This window comes from Catharus ustulatus, chromosome 10, assembly GCF_009819885.2.
Source record: "Catharus ustulatus isolate bCatUst1 chromosome 10, bCatUst1.pri.v2, whole genome shotgun sequence".
NCBI classification, from domain to species: Eukaryota; Metazoa; Chordata; class Aves; order Passeriformes; family Turdidae; genus Catharus; species Catharus ustulatus.
The window spans coordinates 4,833,363-4,857,043 of NC_046230.1; the positions used below are offsets into that span (position 1 = coordinate 4,833,363).

At 53.4% G+C, this 23,681-nt stretch overlaps 1 protein-coding gene across 1 annotated transcript; it reads right to left on the minus strand.

Moving 5' to 3' along the window:
- Positions 1 to 1,369: 1,369 nt before the first annotated feature.
- On the minus strand, positions 1,370 to 23,407 carry SLCO2A1 (solute carrier organic anion transporter family member 2A1). The gene is made up of 14 exons (XM_033068489.2): positions 23,224 to 23,407; positions 13,211 to 13,348; positions 11,226 to 11,388; positions 9,119 to 9,328; positions 8,013 to 8,111; positions 6,434 to 6,561; positions 5,359 to 5,437; positions 4,316 to 4,480; positions 3,856 to 4,045; positions 2,709 to 2,865; positions 2,236 to 2,399; positions 2,038 to 2,102; positions 1,816 to 1,936; positions 1,370 to 1,710 (listed from the first exon to the last, which is right to left on the minus strand). The coding sequence occupies exons 1-14, from the start codon at positions 23,311 to 23,313 to the stop codon at positions 1,590 to 1,592; spliced, it is 1,890 nt and encodes a 629-aa protein (XP_032924380.1). The 5' UTR covers positions 23,314 to 23,407; the 3' UTR covers positions 1,370 to 1,589.
- Positions 23,408 to 23,681: the final 274 nt, after the last annotated feature.

The window sequence follows — 23,681 nt, forward strand, 5'->3', positions numbered from 1 at the left end:
ACAGTCAACCTATAAAAGCCCTGAAAAAAAGCCCCAAACCCACTGTACCCTGCCCAGAGCCTGCTGCATTGAAAAAATTACAGGATTTTAAAGTAGCTCAGTGCTTGACATAAATAGCTGGACTTGTTAGGCCATGGGTTGAATTTGATGTGAACCCTGAGGCTGTGCTGTGTCAGGCAGACATGGATCAGAAGGAAACCTGGAGCTGACTCTGATCAATTAATAATTGTAAAGATCATTACTGATCGTTAGAATAGGCAAAGCTGCAGTTAAAATTGTGCAGATTGTGTCTGTGCATTGTAACAACCCAATCACAGTGAGGACCCACAGAACCCACCAAAACACCTGAGGAGTGTGAAACAACCAAAAACAGCCAAGCACTGAAGGGTGAGAAGGACTCACCCATACAAACCCTTGAGACTGTGGTGTGAGGGAGGGGCAATGAAGCTTTTTAATTGCCAGGTATTTCTTTGTTCATGGCACTAGTTCAAGCAACCCAATACCAGAATTGATCTGTGCCAATAAACCTGTTGGGGATGAGAATCTCAGGTCAAAACCTGCTGTGCCTGCAGCCCCTGCCCAGGCCCCCTGCCCTGCCCATCAGGGAGATGCAGGCAGGGCTGGGCAGGCTCCCTGGGACTGCAGGCAGGGCCCCCAGCTCTGTGTAGCCCCTAGCAGCCCTCTGCCATCACTGATGGAGCTGCAGGAGAAGCATGGCCCCCTCTGCCACCATTTGTTCCCCTTTCCCAGCTGGAATGGGCTCAGCATGTGCTGGACTGAGCTGCAGCCTGCCCAGGGCGTGTCTTGCTGGTGGGGGGTGGGGGGAGACCCAAGAAAGCACCACAGCTGGAAAAGTGACCTTTATTTAAAAAATAAAAAGCAACAAACCCCAGATGTTCTGCAATAAACCCCTTGTGCTGACCTGTCCCAACACGTGTGCTGTGTCCCTGCTCACCTCGGGCTGTGGGGACACCAGGGCTGGCAGCCACCTCCCCTGCTCCTGTCCCAGCAGGGAATGTCACAGCAGAGCAGGACCATGGCCACAGCAGGCACTTCTCCTCTGCCTCCTGCTCCAGCTGGCTGGGGGCTGCTCCTCCCCAGGGTGCTGGAGACCCTGGGAGCTGCCATTCCCAGGAGCTGCCATTCCCAGGACTTCTGTTCCCAGGAGATGCCATTCCCAGGAGATGCCATTCCCAGGAGTCTCTTTCCCAGGAGCTGCCATTCCCAGGAAGTGCTATTCCCAGGAAGTGCCTTTCCCAGGACTCCATTCCCAGGAGGTGCTATTCCCAGGAGATGCCATTCCCAGGAGCTGCCATTCCCAGGAGTCCCATTCCCAGGAGGTGCCATTCCCAGGAGCTGCCATTCCCAGCAGTCCCATTCCCAGGAAGTGCCATTCCCAGGAGCTGCCATTCCCAGCAGTCCCATTCCCAGGAGTTCCATTCCCAGGATGGGGCTGACCCAGAGCATCCCTCACCAGGAGCACCCGGACTGCAGGAGAGGAGCTCTGAGTCGCTCCCGTGGGAAGTGAAACAAACCCAAACAAGACAAAGTAGTGGCAGTGGGTGATGGGGTGTGTCAGTCCTCAGGGGCTACACCAGCCCTGCTGCCTTCTCCTGCACGTTGTACTCCTTGCTCCTCTTCACCTTCCAGCTGACGAGGGCGAGCAGCACGGTGCCCACCACCTTGTAGCCCACCTGCAGCCCCAGGTATCTGCCAGGAGAAGAGCAGGGACATGCCACACCTGGACTGGCACTCCCAGCTGGTCCCAGGCTGGGCTGGGGTCCCTCCCCTGCCCGGGGCTGGGGCACAGGGTACCTGTTTCGGAGGAAATCGTTGTTGTAGTAGGCGCAGAAGCGGCGCTGGCTGCATTGCTGCTGCCAGTGGATGCAGGATGAGTCGATGAGGGCTCCAAACATGGCTGGGGCTGGCAGCCAGGCTGCAGGGAAGAGAGGATGGAGTGAGGTGCTGATCCTGAAGAGGTTCAGTGCCTCCCACAGCTCCAGCAGAGCCCAGCCTCGCTCAGAGATGAGCACTCACCCAACAGTCTCATCAGTAAGAACTGCACTCCGATGGCAAACGACTTCTCATCCTGGTTCACCACCCTGCAGGGGAGAAGCCACAGCAGGTCAGAGCTGCTGGTGCTGGACTCATCCAAGACTTGGGCTGGTTTATGACATCCCACTGATCCCAACATGGGGAACCATCCTATCAACTCAGGACACCCCTCTGGCTCACCGTAACACCATCATGTAGAGGGGGTTGTGGGACAGGCAGGCGACCAGGGCAGCAAAGGAGATGAGGAATATGGCAGGGAGGAGCATGTGGGAGCAGCTGACTGGACAAGAGCCCATGGAGGTGGAGAACAGCTCATTCCCATTCAGGGAACAGTTGTGGTAGATCTGGAACAAAATAGATGTCAGACTTCCAGCGGCAGGAGCAGGATTCTCATGACCCATTGTCCCACATCCCTGTGCAGGACACCAAGTAGAGTTTTAAGGCACAGCCATGGCATCCTGTAATGGGATTTGCCACCATCCCTGTTCCTCCAAGCAGGTTCCCAGGGCATTACAGCAATTCTCCATGGCACCTTCCCTGGGCTCAGCACACCGTGAGGAAAACATTCCACCCCCTTACTGCATTTGTGGGGTTCCTGCAGCATCACTCCACTATTCCCAGCAAGGCTGCTTTGCTAACCTTGCTTTACTCACCACTTCTCTGGGATTGGAGGGGTTGGTGCTGCTGCTGGTGCAGCCAGCGAAGCAGGGTGAGATGTACTCCGTGGTGTTCTTCCGGCACACAGGGTTGAAGTTCTGCTTAGAGCATTGACACCCATCCCTTGCCTTAACCTGCTGGGAATTGAGTGTGCTGCCAGAAAGGAGGGGAGAAAAATAGGTAAAAAATTAATATATAGGACAGGAAGAATTAAAAAAAAAAAAAAATTAAAAAAAGCCCTTTTACTAGCTGAGCAGTTTTCCAGTTCCTGTTTGGGCTGGGACACTGCCAGCAGCTGCCTGGCCTTCTGCCAGCCCCTGATCCCTGCAGGTACCTCTGGAAGTGTGCAGTGAATGTCACAGGAATTATGTTATGTCTACAAACAAGTACTCACACGCTTCTTTTCTCCTTTTTCTTTTTTATTTTTTTTAAGCTGAAAATTAATTGGCCAAAAGCCTGGAGAAATGGATCTGGGCTCCATCCAGAGCTGCACAAACAGATGTGTGAACAGCCACAGCTGGAAGCACCACATGGACACAAACTGAAAGTGGGCATGTTCCCAAACAAGCCTGGTGACTGTGGAAGTGAAGAGCACAGCCCTAAATCTGCCCTGTCCTCCCTCACTCCCCCTAGGAGTGCATCTGCTGGAGTCACAGCCTGAATCCTGCGGGAATGTGGCACTGGGGAGCTGCCCTTGGGCAGGGTGGGATCCTCTCCTGTGGGAAAATGGCATCAGAAATCTCTTCCTTGCTGGCAGTGTGCTGGGAAATGAGCTCAATGCACTTGACATCAAGCCTTGCTTGTGTATAAATGTCATTTTGATCTTAAGAAGTAAGGGCCAAAAATATCCACTGAGGTGAGGAGAAAGATGATGTCCAGCTGCAACACTGGGAGCAGTGAAGTGATGTGAACACAATAGTACTGATTTTCCCCTAAAAGTTCAGAGTGAAAAGTTACACCCTGCTTGCTTGGCCCAGAAAATCATGGATAAACACCTTCCTGAGCTCTCTGGGCTGTGATTTCCTCTGTGCAGTGGGGATCAAGGAGCAAGAAGCAGCATGGTGATGTCTTCTGCCTCTCCACCACCACATATCCCTCCCCATGGAGAAGAGCTGGAGAAACAAGGAGCTGCAGCTGGGTTACCTGGGGGGGTAGATGCCCTCGATGTGGCCAGTGGAGCAGCCCATGAAGAAAATGGGCAGGCAGATGAGGATGGAGAAGACGAGCACCACGACGGCGAAGCGCGGGATGGCCCGCAGGGAGAAGCAGAAGCGTTTCATGATGATCCCTCCCAGCAGCATCCCCAGTGCTGCTGCTGGCAGGTTCACAGCTCCTGCAGGGCAATGGAGCCATCAGGGGGAATCCTGCCTGCCCAGAACCCCTCCCTGGACCTCACAGGACTTGGGAGAACCCGAAAATCCAACTGTTGTCCAAGGCAGCCCAAACCACAGGTCAGGAAAGTCACCAACTACCCCAAGGTGAACCCCAGGTCTCATCCAAAAAATGAGCTTTCAGTGAGCTCCTCTCCAGGATTTAAAAAGCTTGGGAATGTGGGCAGTTGGCTCCCTACTGGTGGAATTTTTTTGCCTCCATCCCTGCTCACCTATGAGGAAGTTGGCCTGGGAGGAGGAGGCACCGTACTGCTTCTCCAGGAATTTGTTGAGGAAGGTGGACAGACCCGCAATGACGGAGGAGAAGCTGCACTGAGCCAGCACCAGGAGGATGAAGAGGGGGTTGAGCAGCAGCCTGAAGAAGATCTTTGGGAATCCTACAGAGAAACCACAGGAAAAATGTCTTTTAGCCTTGTGATCCTCAGGGCAGCAATCTGTACTGGGAAGAAATCCCCACCCTAAGCCTGTTCCCAGTAAGGATGGCTGTGGGATGATGGTGATGATGATGATGATGATGATGATGATGATGATGATGATGATGATCTGCTGGGGATGTCTGTGGGCATGGGAAAGCAGGAGGGGAGACAGCCTGAGGTGTCCCAGCAGCTGGCAGGACCATGGATGTGTTTTCCTGGTGGGACACTGTGTCCTCTGGCCCTGTCAGCAGAGGCAGATGGACCCTGGGAGCAGCTCTGTTTCCTTGGTCACTTATGAGTTTTCTAAGTAGCAGAGAGTGGTGGAGAGCCAGCATCCATTAAAGGCCAAAGAGGGGAAAAGAGGGAACTGGCAGCTCCAGGATATGACTGCCGGAGGAAGAGGCAAGGAGGGAGGGGCACTATCTGGGAAGAAATCCTCCTGGAGCTACAAGTCATTGATGTGGTCCCTGAGCAGTGCCATCCCTCTCCAGCCTGTTTTGGCCCCACATAAACAGTGGCAGCTGCAGTGAGGTGACCTCGTGGAGGTGCTGGCAGCCCCATGCCCACTCCTGGAGCTGGGCTTAAACCTCCCAGGGACCCTTTTCCAGCACTCTCCTACCACTTTAAGGTCCTCAGTGCAAAATTTGGAAGCAATTCAGTGCCCACCCTCCCGTGGTCCTTAACCCCTCGTGGTGCTGGAGCTGGTCCACACACGATGCTGAGCTCCCAGGAACTCCCAGCAATCCTCCTTGGTGTGGATCTCAGGTGTGGTGGTCCCCACCCTCCCAGCACAGCCCAGCATCCCCGCCCACCCTCTCCTGGACCCTCCAGCAGTTTACTTTTTATGAACTCCAGCAGGGAGGTCTCCTCAGCAGCTGCCTCCATCTTCCTGAGCATCCCAGCCTCCGTGTTCCGCTCCTGGGAGGGGAGAGACCAGCACTGAGCTGAGAGGGGCTGGCACTGGCCTGGCACAGGGAGGCTCTGCAGGGGCAGGGTCTGTCCCAGGGCCTTTGACCCCCCCAGCCAAGCCTGACAGTTACAGCAAAGCCCCATCCCCAAGCACTTCTCCAGGCTGGGAGAGCTGTGAGTGTTCACCTGGAGAAGAGGAGGCTCTGGGGAGAGCCCCTTCCAGGGCCTGAAGGAGCTCCAAGAGAGCTGGAGAGGGACTTTGGACAAGGGTCTGGAATGCCAGGACAATGGGGAATGGCTTCCCACTGCCATTTTTGGGGACAAATTCTTGAGGTGGCAAGGCCCTGGCACAGGGTGCCCAGAGCAGCTGTGGCTGCCCCATCCCTGGCAGTGTCCAAGGCCAGGTTGGACAGGGCTTGGAACAAACTGAGACAATGGAAGGTGTCCCTGCCATGGTAGGGAATGGAACAGGATGAGCTTTAAGGTCTTTCCAACCCAAACCATCCTATGATTCTGTGATTAAAGGGGTGAATTATCTCAAACATCGCTGCACCCCTGAGCAGAGCAGCAAGACAACAGCTTGTTGTTGGGAGGTTTTAAAAACTTGGAAATCTTTCCTCCCCTGAACCCTGATAAAACACTTCCCTTTTAACTCTGCAAAAAGTCTGAAAATGAAAATTAGAGATGGTTCAGTAGCTATAACTTGAAATATTTTGGGTTGGGTTTTGCCTTTAAACAAGCAATGAGAACAATTTCAAAATAGAACTAAAGTATTTTTGTAACAAAACCAGCCGGGTTTGGCTTTGAAAACACCAAAATAATACATATTAATTATTTTCCATCTTTTAAAATGAGTTTTAATGGGAAAGAGTTGCAGGACTGCCTTCCTCCCTCCCACCCCTCTCCTCTGGGGACAGGTATTCCCTCTCCTCTGGGGACAGGTATTCGCTCCCTGAGCACATCCCTGGCTCCAGGACGTTCCAGCCCCTGGAGATGAGCTCTCACCTCTCCTTTCAGCATGTACCGAGGGAAGAAGAAGTAAGGGATGGAGGTGAGCACCAAGCAGCCCGAGGAGATGAGCAGCCCCAGCCACCAGGCTCCGATCCACCGCTGGTCACTGGGCGCCAGGTCCACTGCCATTGCAAACACAAGGACAGGCTGTCAGAGCTCCAAGGGTGACAGGGACACATCTCCTGTCATCCACGGACTGGTGGAGTGTGAAGAGTCCCTGGGGGCACAGCCCAAGGGTCTCTCTACTCGTATGTAAGAGCAAATGGATGGAGGTGGGATCTCCCACCAGTGTTTGCAGCAAGACCGGCCCTGGTTGTGTTTAATCTGTGTTTTCCCTGGCTAGGGCCCTGTACTCATCCCTACTGAGCCTCCCAGGTGACTGCAGGGTGGATTTGGTCAGCATGGAAGCACGCTGGAGGCACAGGTTCAACTCTAACCCCTGAGTCAAGCAGTGGGGCAGAGATTATGGGGGTCCAGCTCCATTCTCTGCCTGGAGCATGGGTTGGACCATGCTGAGCCAACACAGGCACTGGGGAAGGGCACGCTGCTTTCCTGGAACAAGCTGCTCTCCCATTGTTCAGGCTTGGTCACCTCTGCTTGCAGGGACCGAGGGAAGGCCCTGTGCTGGCAGAAACTCCTGCTTTCTGAGTTTCCGAGTGGACCAAGCTCCGGGCGCCTTGTCCGGAAAAAGGAGGAGAAGGTGAGAGCCGCTCTGTCTCCAGCACAACATCCTTTGGCTGGGCCAAGAGATGCTCACGGGACGTTTGACAGATTGCTGGCTCGGCCTGGGGACCTGGCTGTCCATGGCTCTGGCTGGGAGCTCCGTGCCAGGCTGTGAGAGCAGAGGAGCCCACACCCCTCTGAAACAATCATCCCACTTCCCCAAACAGGAGCACTCCACTCTGGAGCTTGGACGTCATCATGGAGCGACCAGGCAGAGGCTGCTAAATCCGTCTGCCGCCGCGGGGAGTGGGCCAAACGCTTCTTGGCGTTTCCTGCCCACGTTCATTTATTATTCTTATCAGGCACCGGACAAAAATGTCAGGCAGGCTCTGATCTCTCTAAGGAAACACAGGAAAAGCCATGTTAATGATGGAGCTGGGGAGAATTCTTTAGTGATTAAGTTACCAGAAATAATAAGCACAAGCCATAGATAAAGCAAATTATCCCTGTGGGGCATCAGCTCAGCCCCTCTCCCTGCAGGTGCTGGTGGTGGGTGCTGGGGAGGAGGAGTAGACTCTGTGTGGTTGCTCTGTGATTTTCCTGTTCCTCTCCACCACCAAGCTGGGATACCTCCTCAGTGTGGGGGCAGTGGGCAGACCCCAGCCATGACCTCCAGTGCAGCACCATGAGTTGGGCATTGGAGTGTCCCTAGCCCAGGGCTCGGCTTCAGTGGGGCTGTCAGGACCACCTCTCTCTGTCCTTACGGGGTGACACAGTAGAGGGTATGCTGGGGGTGCTTTTCCAGGTAGGTCTTTCCAGGGCAGTGGGATCTATGGGTCACAGGACTGGTGGTTCTGTCACCTTTCATCTCAGAGGGTCTCTAGGACCACTGCTGCCTGAGCACACTCACCAGTGTCAACCCTTCCGATATCCACGAAGAGCCGCAGCACCACGGAGCCCAGCAGGTATCCAAAGGCAGGGCCAAACACAGCAATGGCAAAGAGGATGGCTGGGAAAGGGAGCAGAGAGAGCCCCTGTGAGCAGGGAGTGGTAGTTTCCACGCAGATATGGATTCTGTCTTCCCAGGAGATGCAGGGAGAAACCACCCTTCATCATGCTTCAGATGGTGAGAAGGTCCCCACTGCCCCAACACTTTTTCCACAGGAGCAAGAGGGGTAAGGCAACTGCCTGTGGGAAAAGTCCCTCTGCTCTGCTGCCATCAGGGCTTTGCTGACACAATACAGGTTGTCAGCCATACCATGGATATCCATGATATTCATGAACCCCAGGGAGCAGCAGGGCAGCGACATCCTGGGCTCACACAGGTGATTGAGACCTTCCTTTCCTCTAGGATGCCAAGGAAACAAACACACCCTAATCCTCAGTCCAAGGTACAAATGTCAGGAGAGGTGAAAAATTCTGAGGACTAAAAGGCCACCAGACCATTCTGGGTGCAGCTGAACCCTCCCATTCTGAACTAGATAACCCATAAGGTCAGAACATTTTCTTTTGACTTGTTTGCAAGGACAGGATCCAAGTTCCCTCCTTGACAGAAACTACACAGCCTTCTCAAGATATTTAAAAGGAGACAGTGAGCTTGAGCTGCATCAGACACAAAATGAAACAGGACTTGGGGAGATGGAATTTCTGCTGTATTGAGGCAACCTGGGTCACCCAGAGCCATTCACCCTGACAGACATTCCCACAGCCCTGAAGGGAGCACCTCTATTATAAACAACACACCAGTCCCACTTCCCTTCCTCTTCAGAACCTTTTGGGTTCCTTCAGTCCTCTTTCCTTCATTTGCCTTGCAGATTTGGGAATTCTAAGGGATCAGTGGGACAATTCATTGGAACAGTGATCCCTCACTGCAGAGGGAAGACAAGGATACTGGAGCTTGCAGAACTTGGTCTAGTGGAAGGTGGGTGGAACTGGATGAGCTTCCAGGTCCCTTCCAACCCAAACCATCCTGGGATTCTGTGAAACAAAACAATATAGAGCAATGGTGCCACTTACCAACATAGAGAGGGGAATTGTTGGCTTCTGCAAAGTCGTCCACGTAGGATATCCCAAAGGGCTGGATGGGCACAGTGCCAATCCCAGCCAGCAGCTGGGCAATCACCATCATGGCCCACACGCTGCTGGCCTCCTTCTGGGGGTCCCCCGTGGTGTTTGGGCACACAAATTTACTCTCTGCATTGCACAGCTCAACCTGGCTTTTGTTACCTGGGAGGGAACAAAAGGAGCATTTCAACCCTGGGTACGTCCCCTGCCTCCTCCCACACTCAATCCCCAAAGAGCAGGAATCCCCCAAACTTGCTGAGTGGGCACAAACTGCTGGATTTTGGATGGATTGCTCATTTTATTCAGCAGTTTTCATCACCCTGCCCTTGCTCTGGAGAATTGCACTGAGGTCAGGGTAGCAAACAACCAGGCTGTGATTTTAACCAATTAAAGAGTTGATACCATTGAGTGAGAGTGCTCTGGGTTCACTGAGGGCAGACCTAATTAATGGCTGGTTTTTGGTGCCTGTGCTCTCTGCTCAGGGACAGGGAGTGATGCCCTCTGGGGTCAGCTGGCTGTCCTAAGCAGGACACCTGCCCTGAACCTCTGCTGCCCCATGGCTCAGGAGGAGCCCAGCTCCTTCCAAAAATGGCCCTTGCTCCTTCACACAGCCCAGACACTGGGATCTTCACCCTGCTCCAGACTGCCATGGACACTCCAGTCAAGAATGAAGCATCTTCACACACTGAATTCTTTGCCATCATCAGGCAGTCCTCATAATATCAGTATCTCTGCCCTGTCCATCTGTTTTTGCCATCCTCTAATCCTGTTCAGTTTAGCAAAGGAGTTCTGCAAGAATCGTGCTCTGTACAGAACTTCTGGGTCAAACAGTCCTTGGTACTTTCTTTTGACCTTTTCAGTGATTTATGGTTGTACTTCCATGATTGCACACAAGTCCAACACTAATCAATTGGGGCATCAGCAGGACCAATGCATAATTCCTGTCCAGTTTCCTTATTGTTGTATCCTTCCCCCAGTCAGGGAGCCCAGCTCCAGCAGGGAGCAGGGTGATACCTGCTCCTTCCTCATCTCCTTCACAGTAAGAGCAGCCCCTGGCCCAAATCCTGACCTGTGCACAGCCTGATACATGACCTTAAGCTGCTGGAAAGCTTGGCATCTGATGCCTGATTTACTTTCCAAACTCAAAAATCATGGGATGGGGATGAGCGGAGGTCTGGGTTTCCCTGAGAGGGTCATCAGCATTCTGAGGATTTAGGGATTAAAAGCACTTTGGAGAGACCAAAGGCAGTCTTGTGGAAAGTGATGCTGGTTCCTCTGCTTATTCCATTCTGTGTGGAAAATAGAGCTGTCATCATATGCATGAGCTTGTTCCCAAAGCCTTCCCAGTTAAAGCAGGAGCCTTCCTTGGGCTGGATCCTAAGGATCCTGGTCAGAGCAGAACAGGCTCTGGAGGTAGGGGAGCTTTGCTTTATACAGAATTCCAGAACGGTTTGGGTTGGAAGGGACCTTAAAGCCCATCTCATTCCATCCCTGCCATGGGCAGGGACACCTTTGACTGTCCCAGGTTGTTCCAAGCCCTGTCCAGCCTGGTCTTGGGCACTTCCAGGGATGGGGCAGCCACAGCTTCTCTGGGCAACTGTGCCAGGCCTAACCAACCTCACAGAGAAGAATTTCTCCCTAATATTTAAACTAAACCTGCTATTTCTCAGAGAAACAGTGGCTGCCCCATCCCTGGAGGTGCTCAAGGACAGACTTGGAGCAGCCTGGTGTAGTGGAAGGTGTCCCTGCCCATGGCAGGGGTGGAATGAGATGGGCTTTAAGGTCCCTTCAAACTTGAACCATGATTCTGTAAAAACAGCTGGAATAACACGTGCAGGAGAGACAGAAGAAATCCCACATGTAATTTTTGCATTCAGAAGGGGTTACAAAGCTATGACAATGTCAGGTTTAATCAGCAGCTGCCCACCTTAAGGCTGTGCCTTCAACCACAATTAAACCCCAGTGTGCCCTGGAAACACCCCTTTTTTTGGGCAGCCACACCTCAGCCACCCCGGCGCAGCTGGATCTGGGTTTGTGGGGCACATCTGGTGGCACTCACCAGTGCTGAGTGCAGTGTACTCATAGGGGCCCGACAGGAAATGGGGCAGGGTGACCAGGAAGGCCCCCAGGGCCAGCAGCAGCCCCCCGACACCGATGACGCGCGGGCGGTGCACTCGGCTGCCGAAGTAGCTGACGAAGATGATGAGCACCACGTTGCCGATCTGGAAAAGGTACAGGGAATCAGGAGGAATGTGAGAAGATGTCACAGATGACATCCAGACCCTCTGGTTGTGTCTGGGTGGGTGGACAGCTTCCCCTCGCCCTGTGTGTCCACAGCACCCAGTGCTCCCCTCTCATGTCCAGCCAGAGCGTCACTCCTCGGCCTCCTCTGGGCATCCCTTGTTGGCAGGAACAACATCACAGCCTCCCTGTGCTCTGGGGCTTTTTCAGCACCCCCACCTGTCTCCCACCCCACAGGCAGCACAGAATCATTTAGGCTGGAAAAACCCTCCAAGAGCATCGACTCCAGCTGCTCCCAAGCCACCAAGGCCACCGCTGCCCCACGTCCCCAAGTGCCACATCCACACTGTTAAACCCCTCCAAGGATGGGAGCTCCACCACTGCCCCTGCAGCTGTGCCAGGGCTGGACAACCCTTTCAGTGAAGACATTTTCTCTCATACACAAACTAAGCCTCCCCTGGCACAGCTTGAGGCCATTTCCTCTTGCCCTGCCCCTTGTTCCCTGGGAGAAGAGATCGACCAATGTGGCATAAACTGACAATTCCTCCAAAAGCAGCAAGGAATGAAACATATTGCCTCCATCCCTGTGACTCAAACAATGAGCCCTGCTACAAAGTCCAGCTCACTGCAAATATTTATGGCCCTGGACATTTGCAACTGCAGACAGCATCAGCTAGAAAGCCATGAAACCACACAGCTCACTCAGGGTGAACACCACAAAACTCCCATTACATGGGCTCTGACAGCTCTGGGCAAGCTAAACATCCTTTTATCTTTGGCATGTTGAAGCTGTCCCTGCTCATTGCAGGAGGCTGGGCAAGATGGCCTTTAAAGGTCCCTTCCAACCCAAACCATCCTGTGATTCTATGTATGGCCAAGAAAACTTTGCATTTATGTTTGCGTGGGCTCCCTTGTTTGTCTCTTTGTGGGTTTTGTTCTTGAAACTGCCAACGTAATAAGATTGTTGTCCTGGGTAGGCAGGGTACCTCACACAGTCACAGACAGCAGGAAGTCTCAGTGGGCCCTGAGACATCTTTTAAATCCCAAAATAGTCATGCTGGTTGAAGTAAGACTTGGGCATCCACTTCCCCAAGGATACAGGAAGATTCCCAGTGTCCAGCTTTTTGATGGAGCATCCCATGTGCTCACCAGGAGCTCACAAACAAGTGTGCTGCCACTTAGTGCCAGCAAAAAAGTCTCTGCCAACAGATCTTTTCCTGATCTTTGCCAGAGCTGCTAGGAAGGACAGAATTCCTGAAAATGTGAACAAGAAAACTTATTCCAAGGGATTTCTTGATAAGAGAGTGTTTGTGAGAAAATCCTCAGCCAGCTCAGCAATATGCCTTAAACTGCCTGAGGGCAGGATTAGATGGGATATTGGGAGGTAATTCTTCCCTGTGGGGGTGGTGAGGCCCTGGCACAGTTGCCCAGAGAAGCTGTGGCTGCCTCTGGATCCCTGGAATGTCCAAGAGCAGGTTTGGAGCAACCCTGGCTACTGGAAGGTGTCCCTGCCCATGGCAGGTGGTGGAGTAAGATGGGAGGAACTTTAAGGTCCCTTCCAACCCAAACCATTGTGGAATTCCATGCAGTGGAAGTCTGCTCCTGTCCAAGGGCCATCCCCACAGGACCCTCTGCTCCCCCCTGGATGTGGCAGAGCAGAATGAGGTGTGACGAGGTGTCCCAGAGCGCAGCACAGCTGCCCCTCCCAGCACTGTGGGCTGAGGAAGCCCTGGGTGTGAGCAGCCCTGAGATCCCCCTGGGAAGGTGCCCCCAGGATTCCTTTGGGTGCTTCTCTCCACTTACCTCGTGCAAGCTGGAGATGAAACCTGAAGAGAGGCTGGAGAGCCCAAAGCGCTTCTCGATGGTGGTCAGGCTGCTCTTGAAGTTGGCGCTGTAGAGGAGCTGGGAGAGCTGGAGGAGCCCATGGCACAGCACAAACACCTGTGGGCAAACAAAGAGTGCCACTCCAGTGAGGAGCCAGTTGGAATCACAGACTCATTAAGGTAGGAAAAGATCTCCAAGGTCACCAGGTCCAGCCTGTGACTGATTACAGCCATACCCACTAAACCATATTGAGAAGTGCCACATCTACTCTTGTTTGAATCTTCCAGGGAAGGTTTGAAACTTCCCACCACTTCCCTGAGCAGCCTGTTCCAATGATTAACCACTCTTCCAGTGAAGAATTTCCCCAGATATCCCATGTGAGCCTCTCCATGCACCCTTTGAGGCCATGTGGGACCGCAGTGCCCTGCTGCTGTGTAACTGCAGGCACATCCTGCAGGAGTATTCCAGCTGCTTTTGGCCAATGGCTGCACCTCTGGCATGGAGCATCCTGGGATTCACTCAGCTGGAAAGTCCATTAACCAAACCTGCTCCAAGGGGTGTGCTAGGAAAAGTCAAAAAAGAGCGTTAAAAGCCCCAGAGGGAGAGGGTGAAATACGCACAGTGAGGTCTCACTACTGGAAGACTCCAAAAAATTATTCCAAACCCAGCGTCTTCCCTTGAGCCAGGCAGTGAGCTGAGCCAGGAGCCAAGCTGAGCAAGGCAGAGAAGGGAATACAGAGAGTTTAGGGAGAAATCTGGTGGAAAGAACCTGGGTGGGCTGCGAGAGAAGAGCGCTCTCAGCCAGGGATGCAAGAGGCAGCTCACAAGTGTCTTTTGATCTATATTTAGCCAGAACAGCATTCCTTTATTTTTCTTGGAATGGAATGCATCCACACGGCGCCAAAAGCATTTTAAAATCAATTAAAAGAAAAAACCAAGACAATCAAACAACAACAACAACAAAAAAAGGGAAGGCTTTTAATTTAGATTCACAGGAAATCAAATATTTGCTGGATACCGGAAGAGTGTCCCTCAATGATAACGTTGGGAAGTGAGGGATGATGGATGGAGGATCAAAGGTACTGCAAATTCCTCATGTCCTTGGCCAGGAAAGTAGCAATAGTCCTTATGAGTATTTACCAGTCACCCTGACCCATTAAGTGATTAAAAAAAAATCAAAGATTGTCCACCCAGCTTGGAGGATGCAAATTCCATTAGTGGGTGGAGTTGTGTTCTGGGAGCAGAGGATGATGCAGGGCCAGGCCCAGTAATTGTAGCAGAATTTGGGTAGCAGATGGGCAAGAAAATGATTTATTGGGAGTCTTCTCCTGTGAGGGAGCAGAGATCCAGCCAAAAGACCTGGCTGGGAATCTAAAAGCATAAGGCATGGGAGAGATGCTGACAGACAGCAGAGGAGAAGAGGATGGAGATGAAGAGAAAGGAGAAAATGGAGCCCTGGCAGTGTGAGGGCAGGCTTGGAAAAACCTGGAGGCCACAGGGAAGATGAAGGAGAAAGGCAAACACCCAAAAAATGAGGAGTCCCCAGCCACATCTAGGAGGGGTGAGATCAGACAGGCTGGCATCAGGCTGGCAGTGCCATTGCAATAACAGGAGAGGACAAAGTCCCAAGCTGGGACTTTGCCCCGACAAAAAGCTGCAGAACAGGAATTTGGGGTGTAACGTGGGAAATCCTCCCAGACAGGGCCAAAGTGGAAGTGAAATATCTGCCAGTAAACTCTTGAAGCTGAATGAGCTCTTTCCCCTCCCACACTGAAAATCCCATCCCAGGACAAAATCCTGTGGGTGGAAGCTGCATCCACCACCTTCCCCAGGCATGACCTGGAATCATTGTGGAGTGACCTGGAGCAGAGTCCTGTGAGGATGGGAACTGGAGTGGGGATCTCATTGCCAGAGAACATTAGTTTTTGTTCCTGTGGCTCTGGCCAGACTCTGCTGAAGCCACTGGAGCCACTGCAGGGCAGCTGGACACGGATTTCTCCTGGAGCCAGGCGTCAGCTGGAGAGGCAAAGCTGTTTACCAACAGGGAGGGAAGAGGGTGGACCAGCAGGGCTGAATGTAGTGCAGCAAATGTCAGCCCAATCCCGGGCAGACGGAGTGGTGAGGACAGAGAGGATGCTGGCACGGAGGGAAGGTGAGGAGGAGAGGCAGCCTGGCTCCCTGGAATGATGGGGTTGGCAGGAGATGGGGTGAAGGCATGGAGGGAGCATGGGAAACGAGGAGAGGGAGAAGCTGTGGGTAGAGAGGGCAGGGAGGAAAAGGCAGAACTGCCAGGAGATGGCCTGAGATGTGTTTGTGCCTTGGTGATATCCTGGGATGGCCAAAGCTCCTGGATCCAGAGATGCCTGGGAACTGGCTGGGGCTGCCTGACAGGAGGAAGATGAGGTGGGAGAAGTGCAGCTGGAGAGTACCAGCAAAGGGAGAGGAAAACCTTGGGGTGTGAAAACCTTGGGGTGTGGCTGCTTCCCCCTGCCCACGGGTCCTTCTAATCCAGCCCCCATGTGCAGGATTAACTGGAAAGGCAGCAAAGCCACACGGATGCTCCAGGGATGTGATCCCACCCTGAGACCACACAGCAGCCTCAGCCCTCAGATGTGTAGAGCTCAGAAAATGGGAGGGGAAGGGCAGGGGTGATTTTTTTTTTCCCTTGGGATGGACCTGCTACCCAAAACAGCCAGAGAAAGGGAAAATGACCTTTGCTCCAGGGTGGCTTTTTCAGACATACTCAGAGTGTCTGGAGGAGGGATGAGACCTGATTCAAGACTTTCCCTGCATTCAGCAGACTCAGTTTTAATTACAACAACAACATCCCAAACCTTGGAGGCTCTGAGCACAAAAAACTGGGAGAGGACCTTTCTTGGAGGGCTCCCCACAAGGAGTCCATGCACTGCCTGAGGCTGGTGGACATGAGGGGCACCACTCTCCTGTGTCCCCTCACAGCTCCTCACGGCCTCTCCTATCCCTGCCTCTCTTCCCCCACATTCCCAACCCCACGTGTTCATGCTGACCACCCACACCCTGCTGGTGCATGGAAACCAGCCTGGCCTGGCCCTTCCAGCTGCACCACACGTGCTGTGCTGCCCCACGCTCCCCAGGAGGGGAGGGAGCTGCCCTAATCCATCTTCTCTGATGGCAAGAAGGGGCTCTCAAGGAAAGCCAAGCTCGCTCACTCTCAGGGAGGTTTGGCTGACGCAAAGCCGGCGCGAGGGCGAAGGCGCGGTGGGAGGTTTGGGAGCCGGGGGCACTCCCAAGTGCTGACCCTCCGGAGCACAGGCTCCCACGGGAGCCTGGTGTATTTTTGGAGCTGCAGGCAAGCAGTGATTGCAGACAGGCAGGGAGCAGCACGGGAAGGGCAAAGGCGTGCACCCACATGGACCTCCCAAAATGCCCTCGGAATTCTGCCGGACAATCCTGACTCCGGGCTGTTTATACAAGGCACTTGACTCCTTTCCAAAAGGAGCTGCATTTAGGAGGGAAGCAAACTCCTGGGGGACACAGGCTGCTGCCCCCACCCAGCTCGTGGGGACCAGCACTTCCCAGGGCAGTGCTTTTTCCAAAGGAAGAGAAACCCACCCCATTGCAGGGAAGGGGGAGGACTGGTCCTTCCATGCTCTGGGCAACGGGAGCTGGCAAGGATTCAGTCAACCCCAGCCTAAACTTCTGTCTGAGATGTCTCCAACAAATACTTAGGTTTCATTCCATAGGAGTGAACCATCTCTATGGAGCCCCCAGGGATCTCCAGGAGTCAGGATAAAACTCTTCCAGGCAGGAGCCTAACTCTGCTCTGCAGGGATCACAGGTTTGGTAGGATCCTGCTATGTGTGGCATGGCCATTGCTACGCCTGCAGGAGTGAGTTAAGGGTTAATCCCTTCCTCTGCTTCCACAGCTCATGTCCAAAGCCATCCCTCACCTCATTTTTCAGTGTCTTCCCCTTGGCAGCCCCAGCTGGAGATAAAGAGGATGGAAATGTTGACAGCACTTGTGCTAATCTCCGTGCCCAGCATCTCTCCCACGGCTGTGGGATGGAAAGAGCCAGGGCTTTGTTCATCACATGGACACAAAGACTGCCTGGAGTGCTGGGCACTTCACCCAAGTGAAGTAGGATGTGGCCAAGAGCAAAATTAATCTGGTTGGATGGAGTAAACCTTTGGAAAGGACTAGGAGTAAGGATGCTCCATTAGTTCTTTCCCTACACAGGGTACAATTGGAGCTGAGTCCAAAGCACAATTGCTTGACCTGAATGAAAAGTCAGAAGGCTTTCCTCCCAAAATCAGGGAACATTCCTCCCAAAGCAGCAGAGTCCAAGCTGCCCACCTTTGACACTCCCTCCACTTTAATCTCCTGAGCTTGCAAGAGAAAAAAAAGGAAAGGAAGGGGGGGAACTGTAGTAATTGATAATATCCCCCAAATTTTAATAGGGAGAAGACAGAGTGTTTATTTTAGAGTTTGCATATGATCAACTCTTACTACAGTGGGAGATCCTCCTGCAGTAGGACAGCTGAGAAATGTATCAGATGGAAAAGGAAAGTGTAAGGATGTGTGGGGAAATACATCCCTCCTTGGCATCACTTTGCTAGGGGCAGCTGCCTGGATTTGTGGATCAAAAAGCACCATGAAAGATGGAAAAAAAGCACAGCATTTCCCCAAAAGGAGCCAAACACCCTGCACAGAGCCCATCCTTTAGCACAGAGCCTCTGAGCCTGGTCTGATGGCAGAAGATGGCTTCTAAGTGGGACTTCTACTGCAAATAATAAAAAAATATAAAAATTAACCTGATCAGGAGTTGCCTGAAGCATGCTGCAATGACAACTGTCTGCTGCCACGCCGAGCACGTTTTACACCCGTTACTGTCATGTGCAAAGACAATGTTTGCTCTTTTTGCAACACAAGACACGAGGTTTCCTGGTACTGCATCCTGATAACTTTGCAAGACCTTTGTGAGCCCAGCTTTGCCCAGAATGGAGGATTTTGGTTGTGGAGGATTGCTGAGACAGACCCTCAGCATGTGACGCTTCCCAAGGAATAGGATGCCAGGCATCCCGCAGCCTTTCCTCCCTCCAACAGCCTGGGTCTCCCTTCTTTCCTGAAGGTCTCTTTGGGTAGTGGGGCATGAGGAAGCCTCCAGCAGGGTTTCCCTGAGGGCAGGTGCAGCTGGCTGGGCTTTGGCTGACCCAGAAGTGTGTGCAAACAGCCGTCCCGCCCGGCCGGCCGTGCCTCGTGCTCCTATCAGCGTCACTCCTCTCCCGTCCTGCTCCCCATAATCTTATCTACACTGACCACTCCTTGCTTGTGTTTGGGCACCCAACCACCTCACCCCTCATAAAATTGCCTTGTCTCAGGTCTCCTAGACCTTGATCCCACTAAACTTCCCAGCCCATCTTTTTCCTTACCCTGGTGGTGGCGGTGTTGGTGAACACCAGGTGGTCCTTCCCTTCTGGAGCCTGATCCCACCAAAAGCAGGTGTGACCACAGCGCTGGACCATCCAAAGGCAACCTGTCTGGTGCCAGCACCATCATCACAAATGCTGGGAGACCCTGGTCACTGCAGGTCCTTCTCATGTCACTAAGGACCCTCTTTGTGTCTTTGCCACAAACACTCATCCAGCCTGCACTGCCTGCCTGCACAGCCCCCAGGACTGCAATATTGCTTTGATTTTCTTCCTTAAATCAATGGCTCTAATCAGCCATGACTTTCTCTTTTCTGGGCTTCCCTCTCCAAACCTACAGCCACGCTGCCTCCAGATCTGTGGCTTGATGAATCTCCTGTTCTGGCTAAACAAAGCCATTTATAATCTTTTCCAACAGGATGTGAGAGCACAACTGGTACATCTCCAAGCTTCTGGAATACACTCCTCAGCAAATTCCTTCAGACCCTTGGAAGGAAGGGACAAAAAACTTGCCCTGCTGCTGTTGGGACCTCAGACCTCCATTTCCTCTGCAGGAGACATCCAGACTCTCCAGGGAGGTGGGAGCTCCCTGCTCCTGTTCCCTGCTCCCTGCGTGCTCCCAACACTTTCACCCTGGGATGCTTTCAAGCCTTGTCACACTCTGAGAGCTCACAGTCTCCTCCTGACCTTGTTGTCCCCTCTCCTACCCTCTCCCATCCCCTCCCTCTCCCTGCCCCAGTACAACACCCAATTTAAACCTCTCCTGAGGCTTTTTAATCTCTCTCTGGATCACCTCCGGCTGACATAAGTGAGAATAATTCTCTGTTGTCCTCCTGCTTCCTTTTCCATGCCAGGCAGTCTGCAGGCATGGAAAATAAAGCTTTCCCCTGCCTGCACTCACAACACTTTCACACTGCTCCTCTGTGCTCTCCAGCTTCCAGCTGAAACCAGTCCAGCTCCTCTAAATCAAAAGATATTTATAAAGCTCTCCTCCTTGTCATCTTTCTGGGGATCCCAAAATCAATTAAAATAGTTCAAAACCACGAATGAGACAGTAAAGGAGAATAAGCCAAAATATCTGAGGCCCTGTAAACAGAGAATTCCTGTGAAATAATCCTTTTCCAGTGGTTGTCTGGGAGCACAAAATGTACATAGAATCATAGCATCATTAAGGCTGGAAAAGACCTCCAGGATCATCAAGCCCAACATGAGCTTAAATCACATGGTTGGAGCTCTGGACTGGGAGACTCTGATGGGGTCAAAAGGACCAACCACCTTCTCCACCTTTTAAACCTGTTTAAATCCTTCAGGCTGTGAGGTTCTTGGTGTCCCCAGTGCCACCAGGTGCTGGCATCCACCTGAGGGTTGGGTTCATCCTGCATTTGCTGAGCTGCAAATCCCCCAAGTGCCAGTGCCAGTCAGCTCAACCCTGGCAGCTCTGGTGGACACCCAAGCAGGGGGATGTCCCTGCTCAGCAGAGAAATCACAGAATGTTTTGGGTGGGAAGGGAGCTTGAAGTCCATCCTGTTCCACCCCCTGCCATGGTTGCTCCAAGCCCCATCCAACCTGGCCTGAAACACTTCCAGGGATGGGGCTTCTCTGGGAAACCTGTGCCAGAGCCACAGCACCCTCACAGGGAAGAATTTCTACCCAATATCCCATCAAATATCTCATCATCATCCCCATCTCCACCAATACTCTGGGGTTACTGCGATGCTCCAGGTTTCTGGCTGAGGTCAGAGCCCAGCAGCCCCAAACCCTCCCAGCTGCAGAACCTGAAGGCTCTTTGTGTTCTGCTCATGATCTGCCAGGGGGATCAGGGTGGGAGCAGAGGGCTCAGCACTCACAGCAGCAGCAGTGTGGGGTCACTGAGGTGGGGCAGGGCAGGATCACACTCCAGCCAGGCCAGCACAGCCCAGCAGTGTCAGCACGGACCGAGCCCGCTGGGTGTCCCTGGCACAGCCATTGTGTGACCCGAGTGACTCCAGCACAGCATGGAATGTCACAGCCGGGCTCCAGAGGCAGCGGGGAGCAGCTGGAACCGCACAGATCCCAGCCCACATCCACGGGGAATTCCTTCCTGAAGTGCTGCTGCACCCCTCCTGCCTCCCTGCACTGTCCCCATGACTCCAAGCCCATCCTACTCTTCAGCATCCCTCAAACTGCTCCTTTCCTCCCTCCCTGACACCCATCCTTGTCACCATTGTGTTCCACATGGGTCCAGTTCCGGAAAACACCCTGAGAGAGATGGGGGCAGGTGCAGGGGTAGTGGTCCCTGTCACAGGGATCATGGTTTACAAGATGGTTTACACAGAAAAATAATTCGTTGTTTTGGCCCCAGCCCTGCAAAAGACACCCTGAATGTGATCCCATCACATGGGCTTTGGGGATTAAATATGAGCATCGTGGTTAAGTCTGCCAAGTCTTAATTATGTCTTTCCTGTTAAAAGTAGGGGATTTTGTTGTGTTGGAAACACTCTCCCCATCAGAAACTACAACTGCCTGTATGAGGATGTTGTGTCTGATGTCTCTTGGGAGAGTGATTCCCGCAGCTTCCCATAAAATTTGGGGCTGGGTGAGGCTTTTTTATAATCCATCATTCATAGCACCAATGGCTTCTTGTACAAACAAAAGCTACAAATCCTTTCAAATCCAGATGTTGACCATGCCTTGCCCTCTGATGACCATTCACTCCAAAACTCCCCATACCTGGAATTTCCACTGTGACACTTTGACATCCTGCTCATTTTGGGGGGCTGAGAGGGCTGACACTGCACACTTCAGTGCTTTCTGACCCTGAAGCAGCCCTTTTGTTAATGTATATGTTTCTAATGCAAATACCTCAGGACAGGAAGACTGAATAGGTCAGGAAAGGGTGGGGGATCTTGTTGCCTGTCAATTTATACATTTGCTCTTTAAAGCAAGAATATTTCTCTGGGGGATGGATGTCCTGAGTGCCACCATCCCAGCTGGAGCACATCATCCCTCTGATGCCAACGAGCATGTTTGGGCAGAGCTCAAACTGTTCCTTCACGCTCTTGCATGGTGCCACTGCCAGACTGTTGACTTTTTAAACCAGAAATTATTTTAATCTAGGAGTTTTAAAAGTAGTTTTAAAGCTTTTCTTCAGGCAATGCTTTTCCTGCCCCTAACAAAGTGGCACCCCCAAGTCATCTGCCCTTGGCCAGATGTCCCTAAAAGGTCCCATCCAAGTGCCCTGGGGCATGTGGGGTGCTGAGCACCCAGCCTGACTCTGGGGCACCCCACACCCTGTGGGCTGCACAAACGGAGCAGCATTTATTTGTTGGGGCTTTTTGGTTTTTTCCCAATCTGAAAGTTTGACATGTTTGGCAATGTTTGTTCACTCCAGGATATTTTTGCTTGCTGCCAGTTTCCAGGAAAGAGCATGAGCGACAAGAAGGGCTCTGGTTTTGGGTGGCTTTACCCACCCCAAGTCAGGGTCATTACTGCAGCAGCCTGGAGGGGGCTGGGGGCACATTTTGCATCTCCAGCAGAGCAGAGGAACATCAGTGTAGACCGGGGGCAGCCCCAAATCACACAGGATAAGCTCTTTCTCCTGGAGCCCACCGCCAAAAAGTGTCACCAAGTCACCAGCCTGGGCAGTGGGGACTTTCATGGGTTTGGGACTGGGAAACATCATCTGGGATCGTGCCTCCAGCCCTGGGAGCTGTCAGGAGGAGCCGTGGTACCCTGCAGCATTCCCACGGAATCCAGCACAGCCGGGGAGGAGCGGGCAGCACCGTCCTTCAATGCTCGATGGCAAACAAACCCCAAACCCATCCCGACCGCGACACCTCATCCACGGCCACACATCCCGAAATCCGAGTTGGGAAGTGCTGACACACAGCACCAGGGAAAGCACAGCCCGGCCCCAGGGGCTCTGCCCGCCGCTGGCCCCTGGCACATCCCTGGAGCCTCCCCAAAAACTGCACCTGGCTGCTCCGAGTGCCCGTCTGCGGAGCTGCTGCCAAGCCAGCCATGGAAATCCCCCAGCTCCAGGGACATCCAGGCCAATGTCCCAGCACGTGCGGCAGCCTGGGTGCACATCCAAAGCCGGGGAAAGGCAGTGAGGGGCGGTGTAAGGGCAGGGTGGGTGTGACACGGCCGGGTGAGCGCTGTGCTGTCCCGCAGGCTCTCAGGTGACAGCAGGTGACGAACTGGGCAGCCAGCACCGCAAAACTCACCTCAACCCACCGAGCTTTCGCTTCTGTCACTCGAAAACTCTGCTCAGCCAAGGTTTTTAAAGCAAGCCCGTGTTATTCTAGGGCAGTGCTTTCTTTTCACACCAGGATGTAGTTAATCATTCCCCAGGCAGCCGCACACCGTGTCCCAGACACCTGGGGAAGCTCACGGAGCGCTGCTCCACGGGGTGAAGCACCCAGGTGCCGTGCAGGGCATCGCTCCGAACCCACAGAGCCCCCCGGCAGGGCAGGGCTGCCCCAGGAGCTGATGTTCGAATCCTGCATCACCAACACCCTTCAGGTGCACGGGGATGTGCGCGGTGGGCTGGGGTCCCTCTCCAGGCAGCAATCCCCTCCCCGCCAGCATCCCTGCCCCATCCTTACCTTGATGTTGCAGAAGATACTCCTGGAGCAGGTGCTGGAGCTCCTGGGGATGTCAACCGGGGATTTGCCAACTTCGGGGTGCACTCCCATGGCGAGGCTTTGCCGGGGTCTGCGGGCTGTGCGTGCGCTCCCGGCCCGTCCCGCACGGACCGTGCCCAAACCCCTCCGAGGCTGCGAGTGAGCCCGGCAGCGGCAGCGCCAACTCTTTATAAGTCGGCTCCCGGGAGCGATGATGAAACGCTTTCTCCTCCCTCTTTGCCGTGTGCGCCGAGGGAACTTTAAAGCCGCAGGAAGCAAAGGCAGCGCGCACGGAGCAGGTGGGGGCGAGGGATCGGGCACCGTGCTGGGGGGACAGTGCTGTACCCACCCGTGGGGACACCGGGGCCACCCCTGTGCTCCTGTGCCAGGCTGCAGGACGTGGCAGGACGAGGAACCTGGCAGCGGAGCCTTCCCGCAGG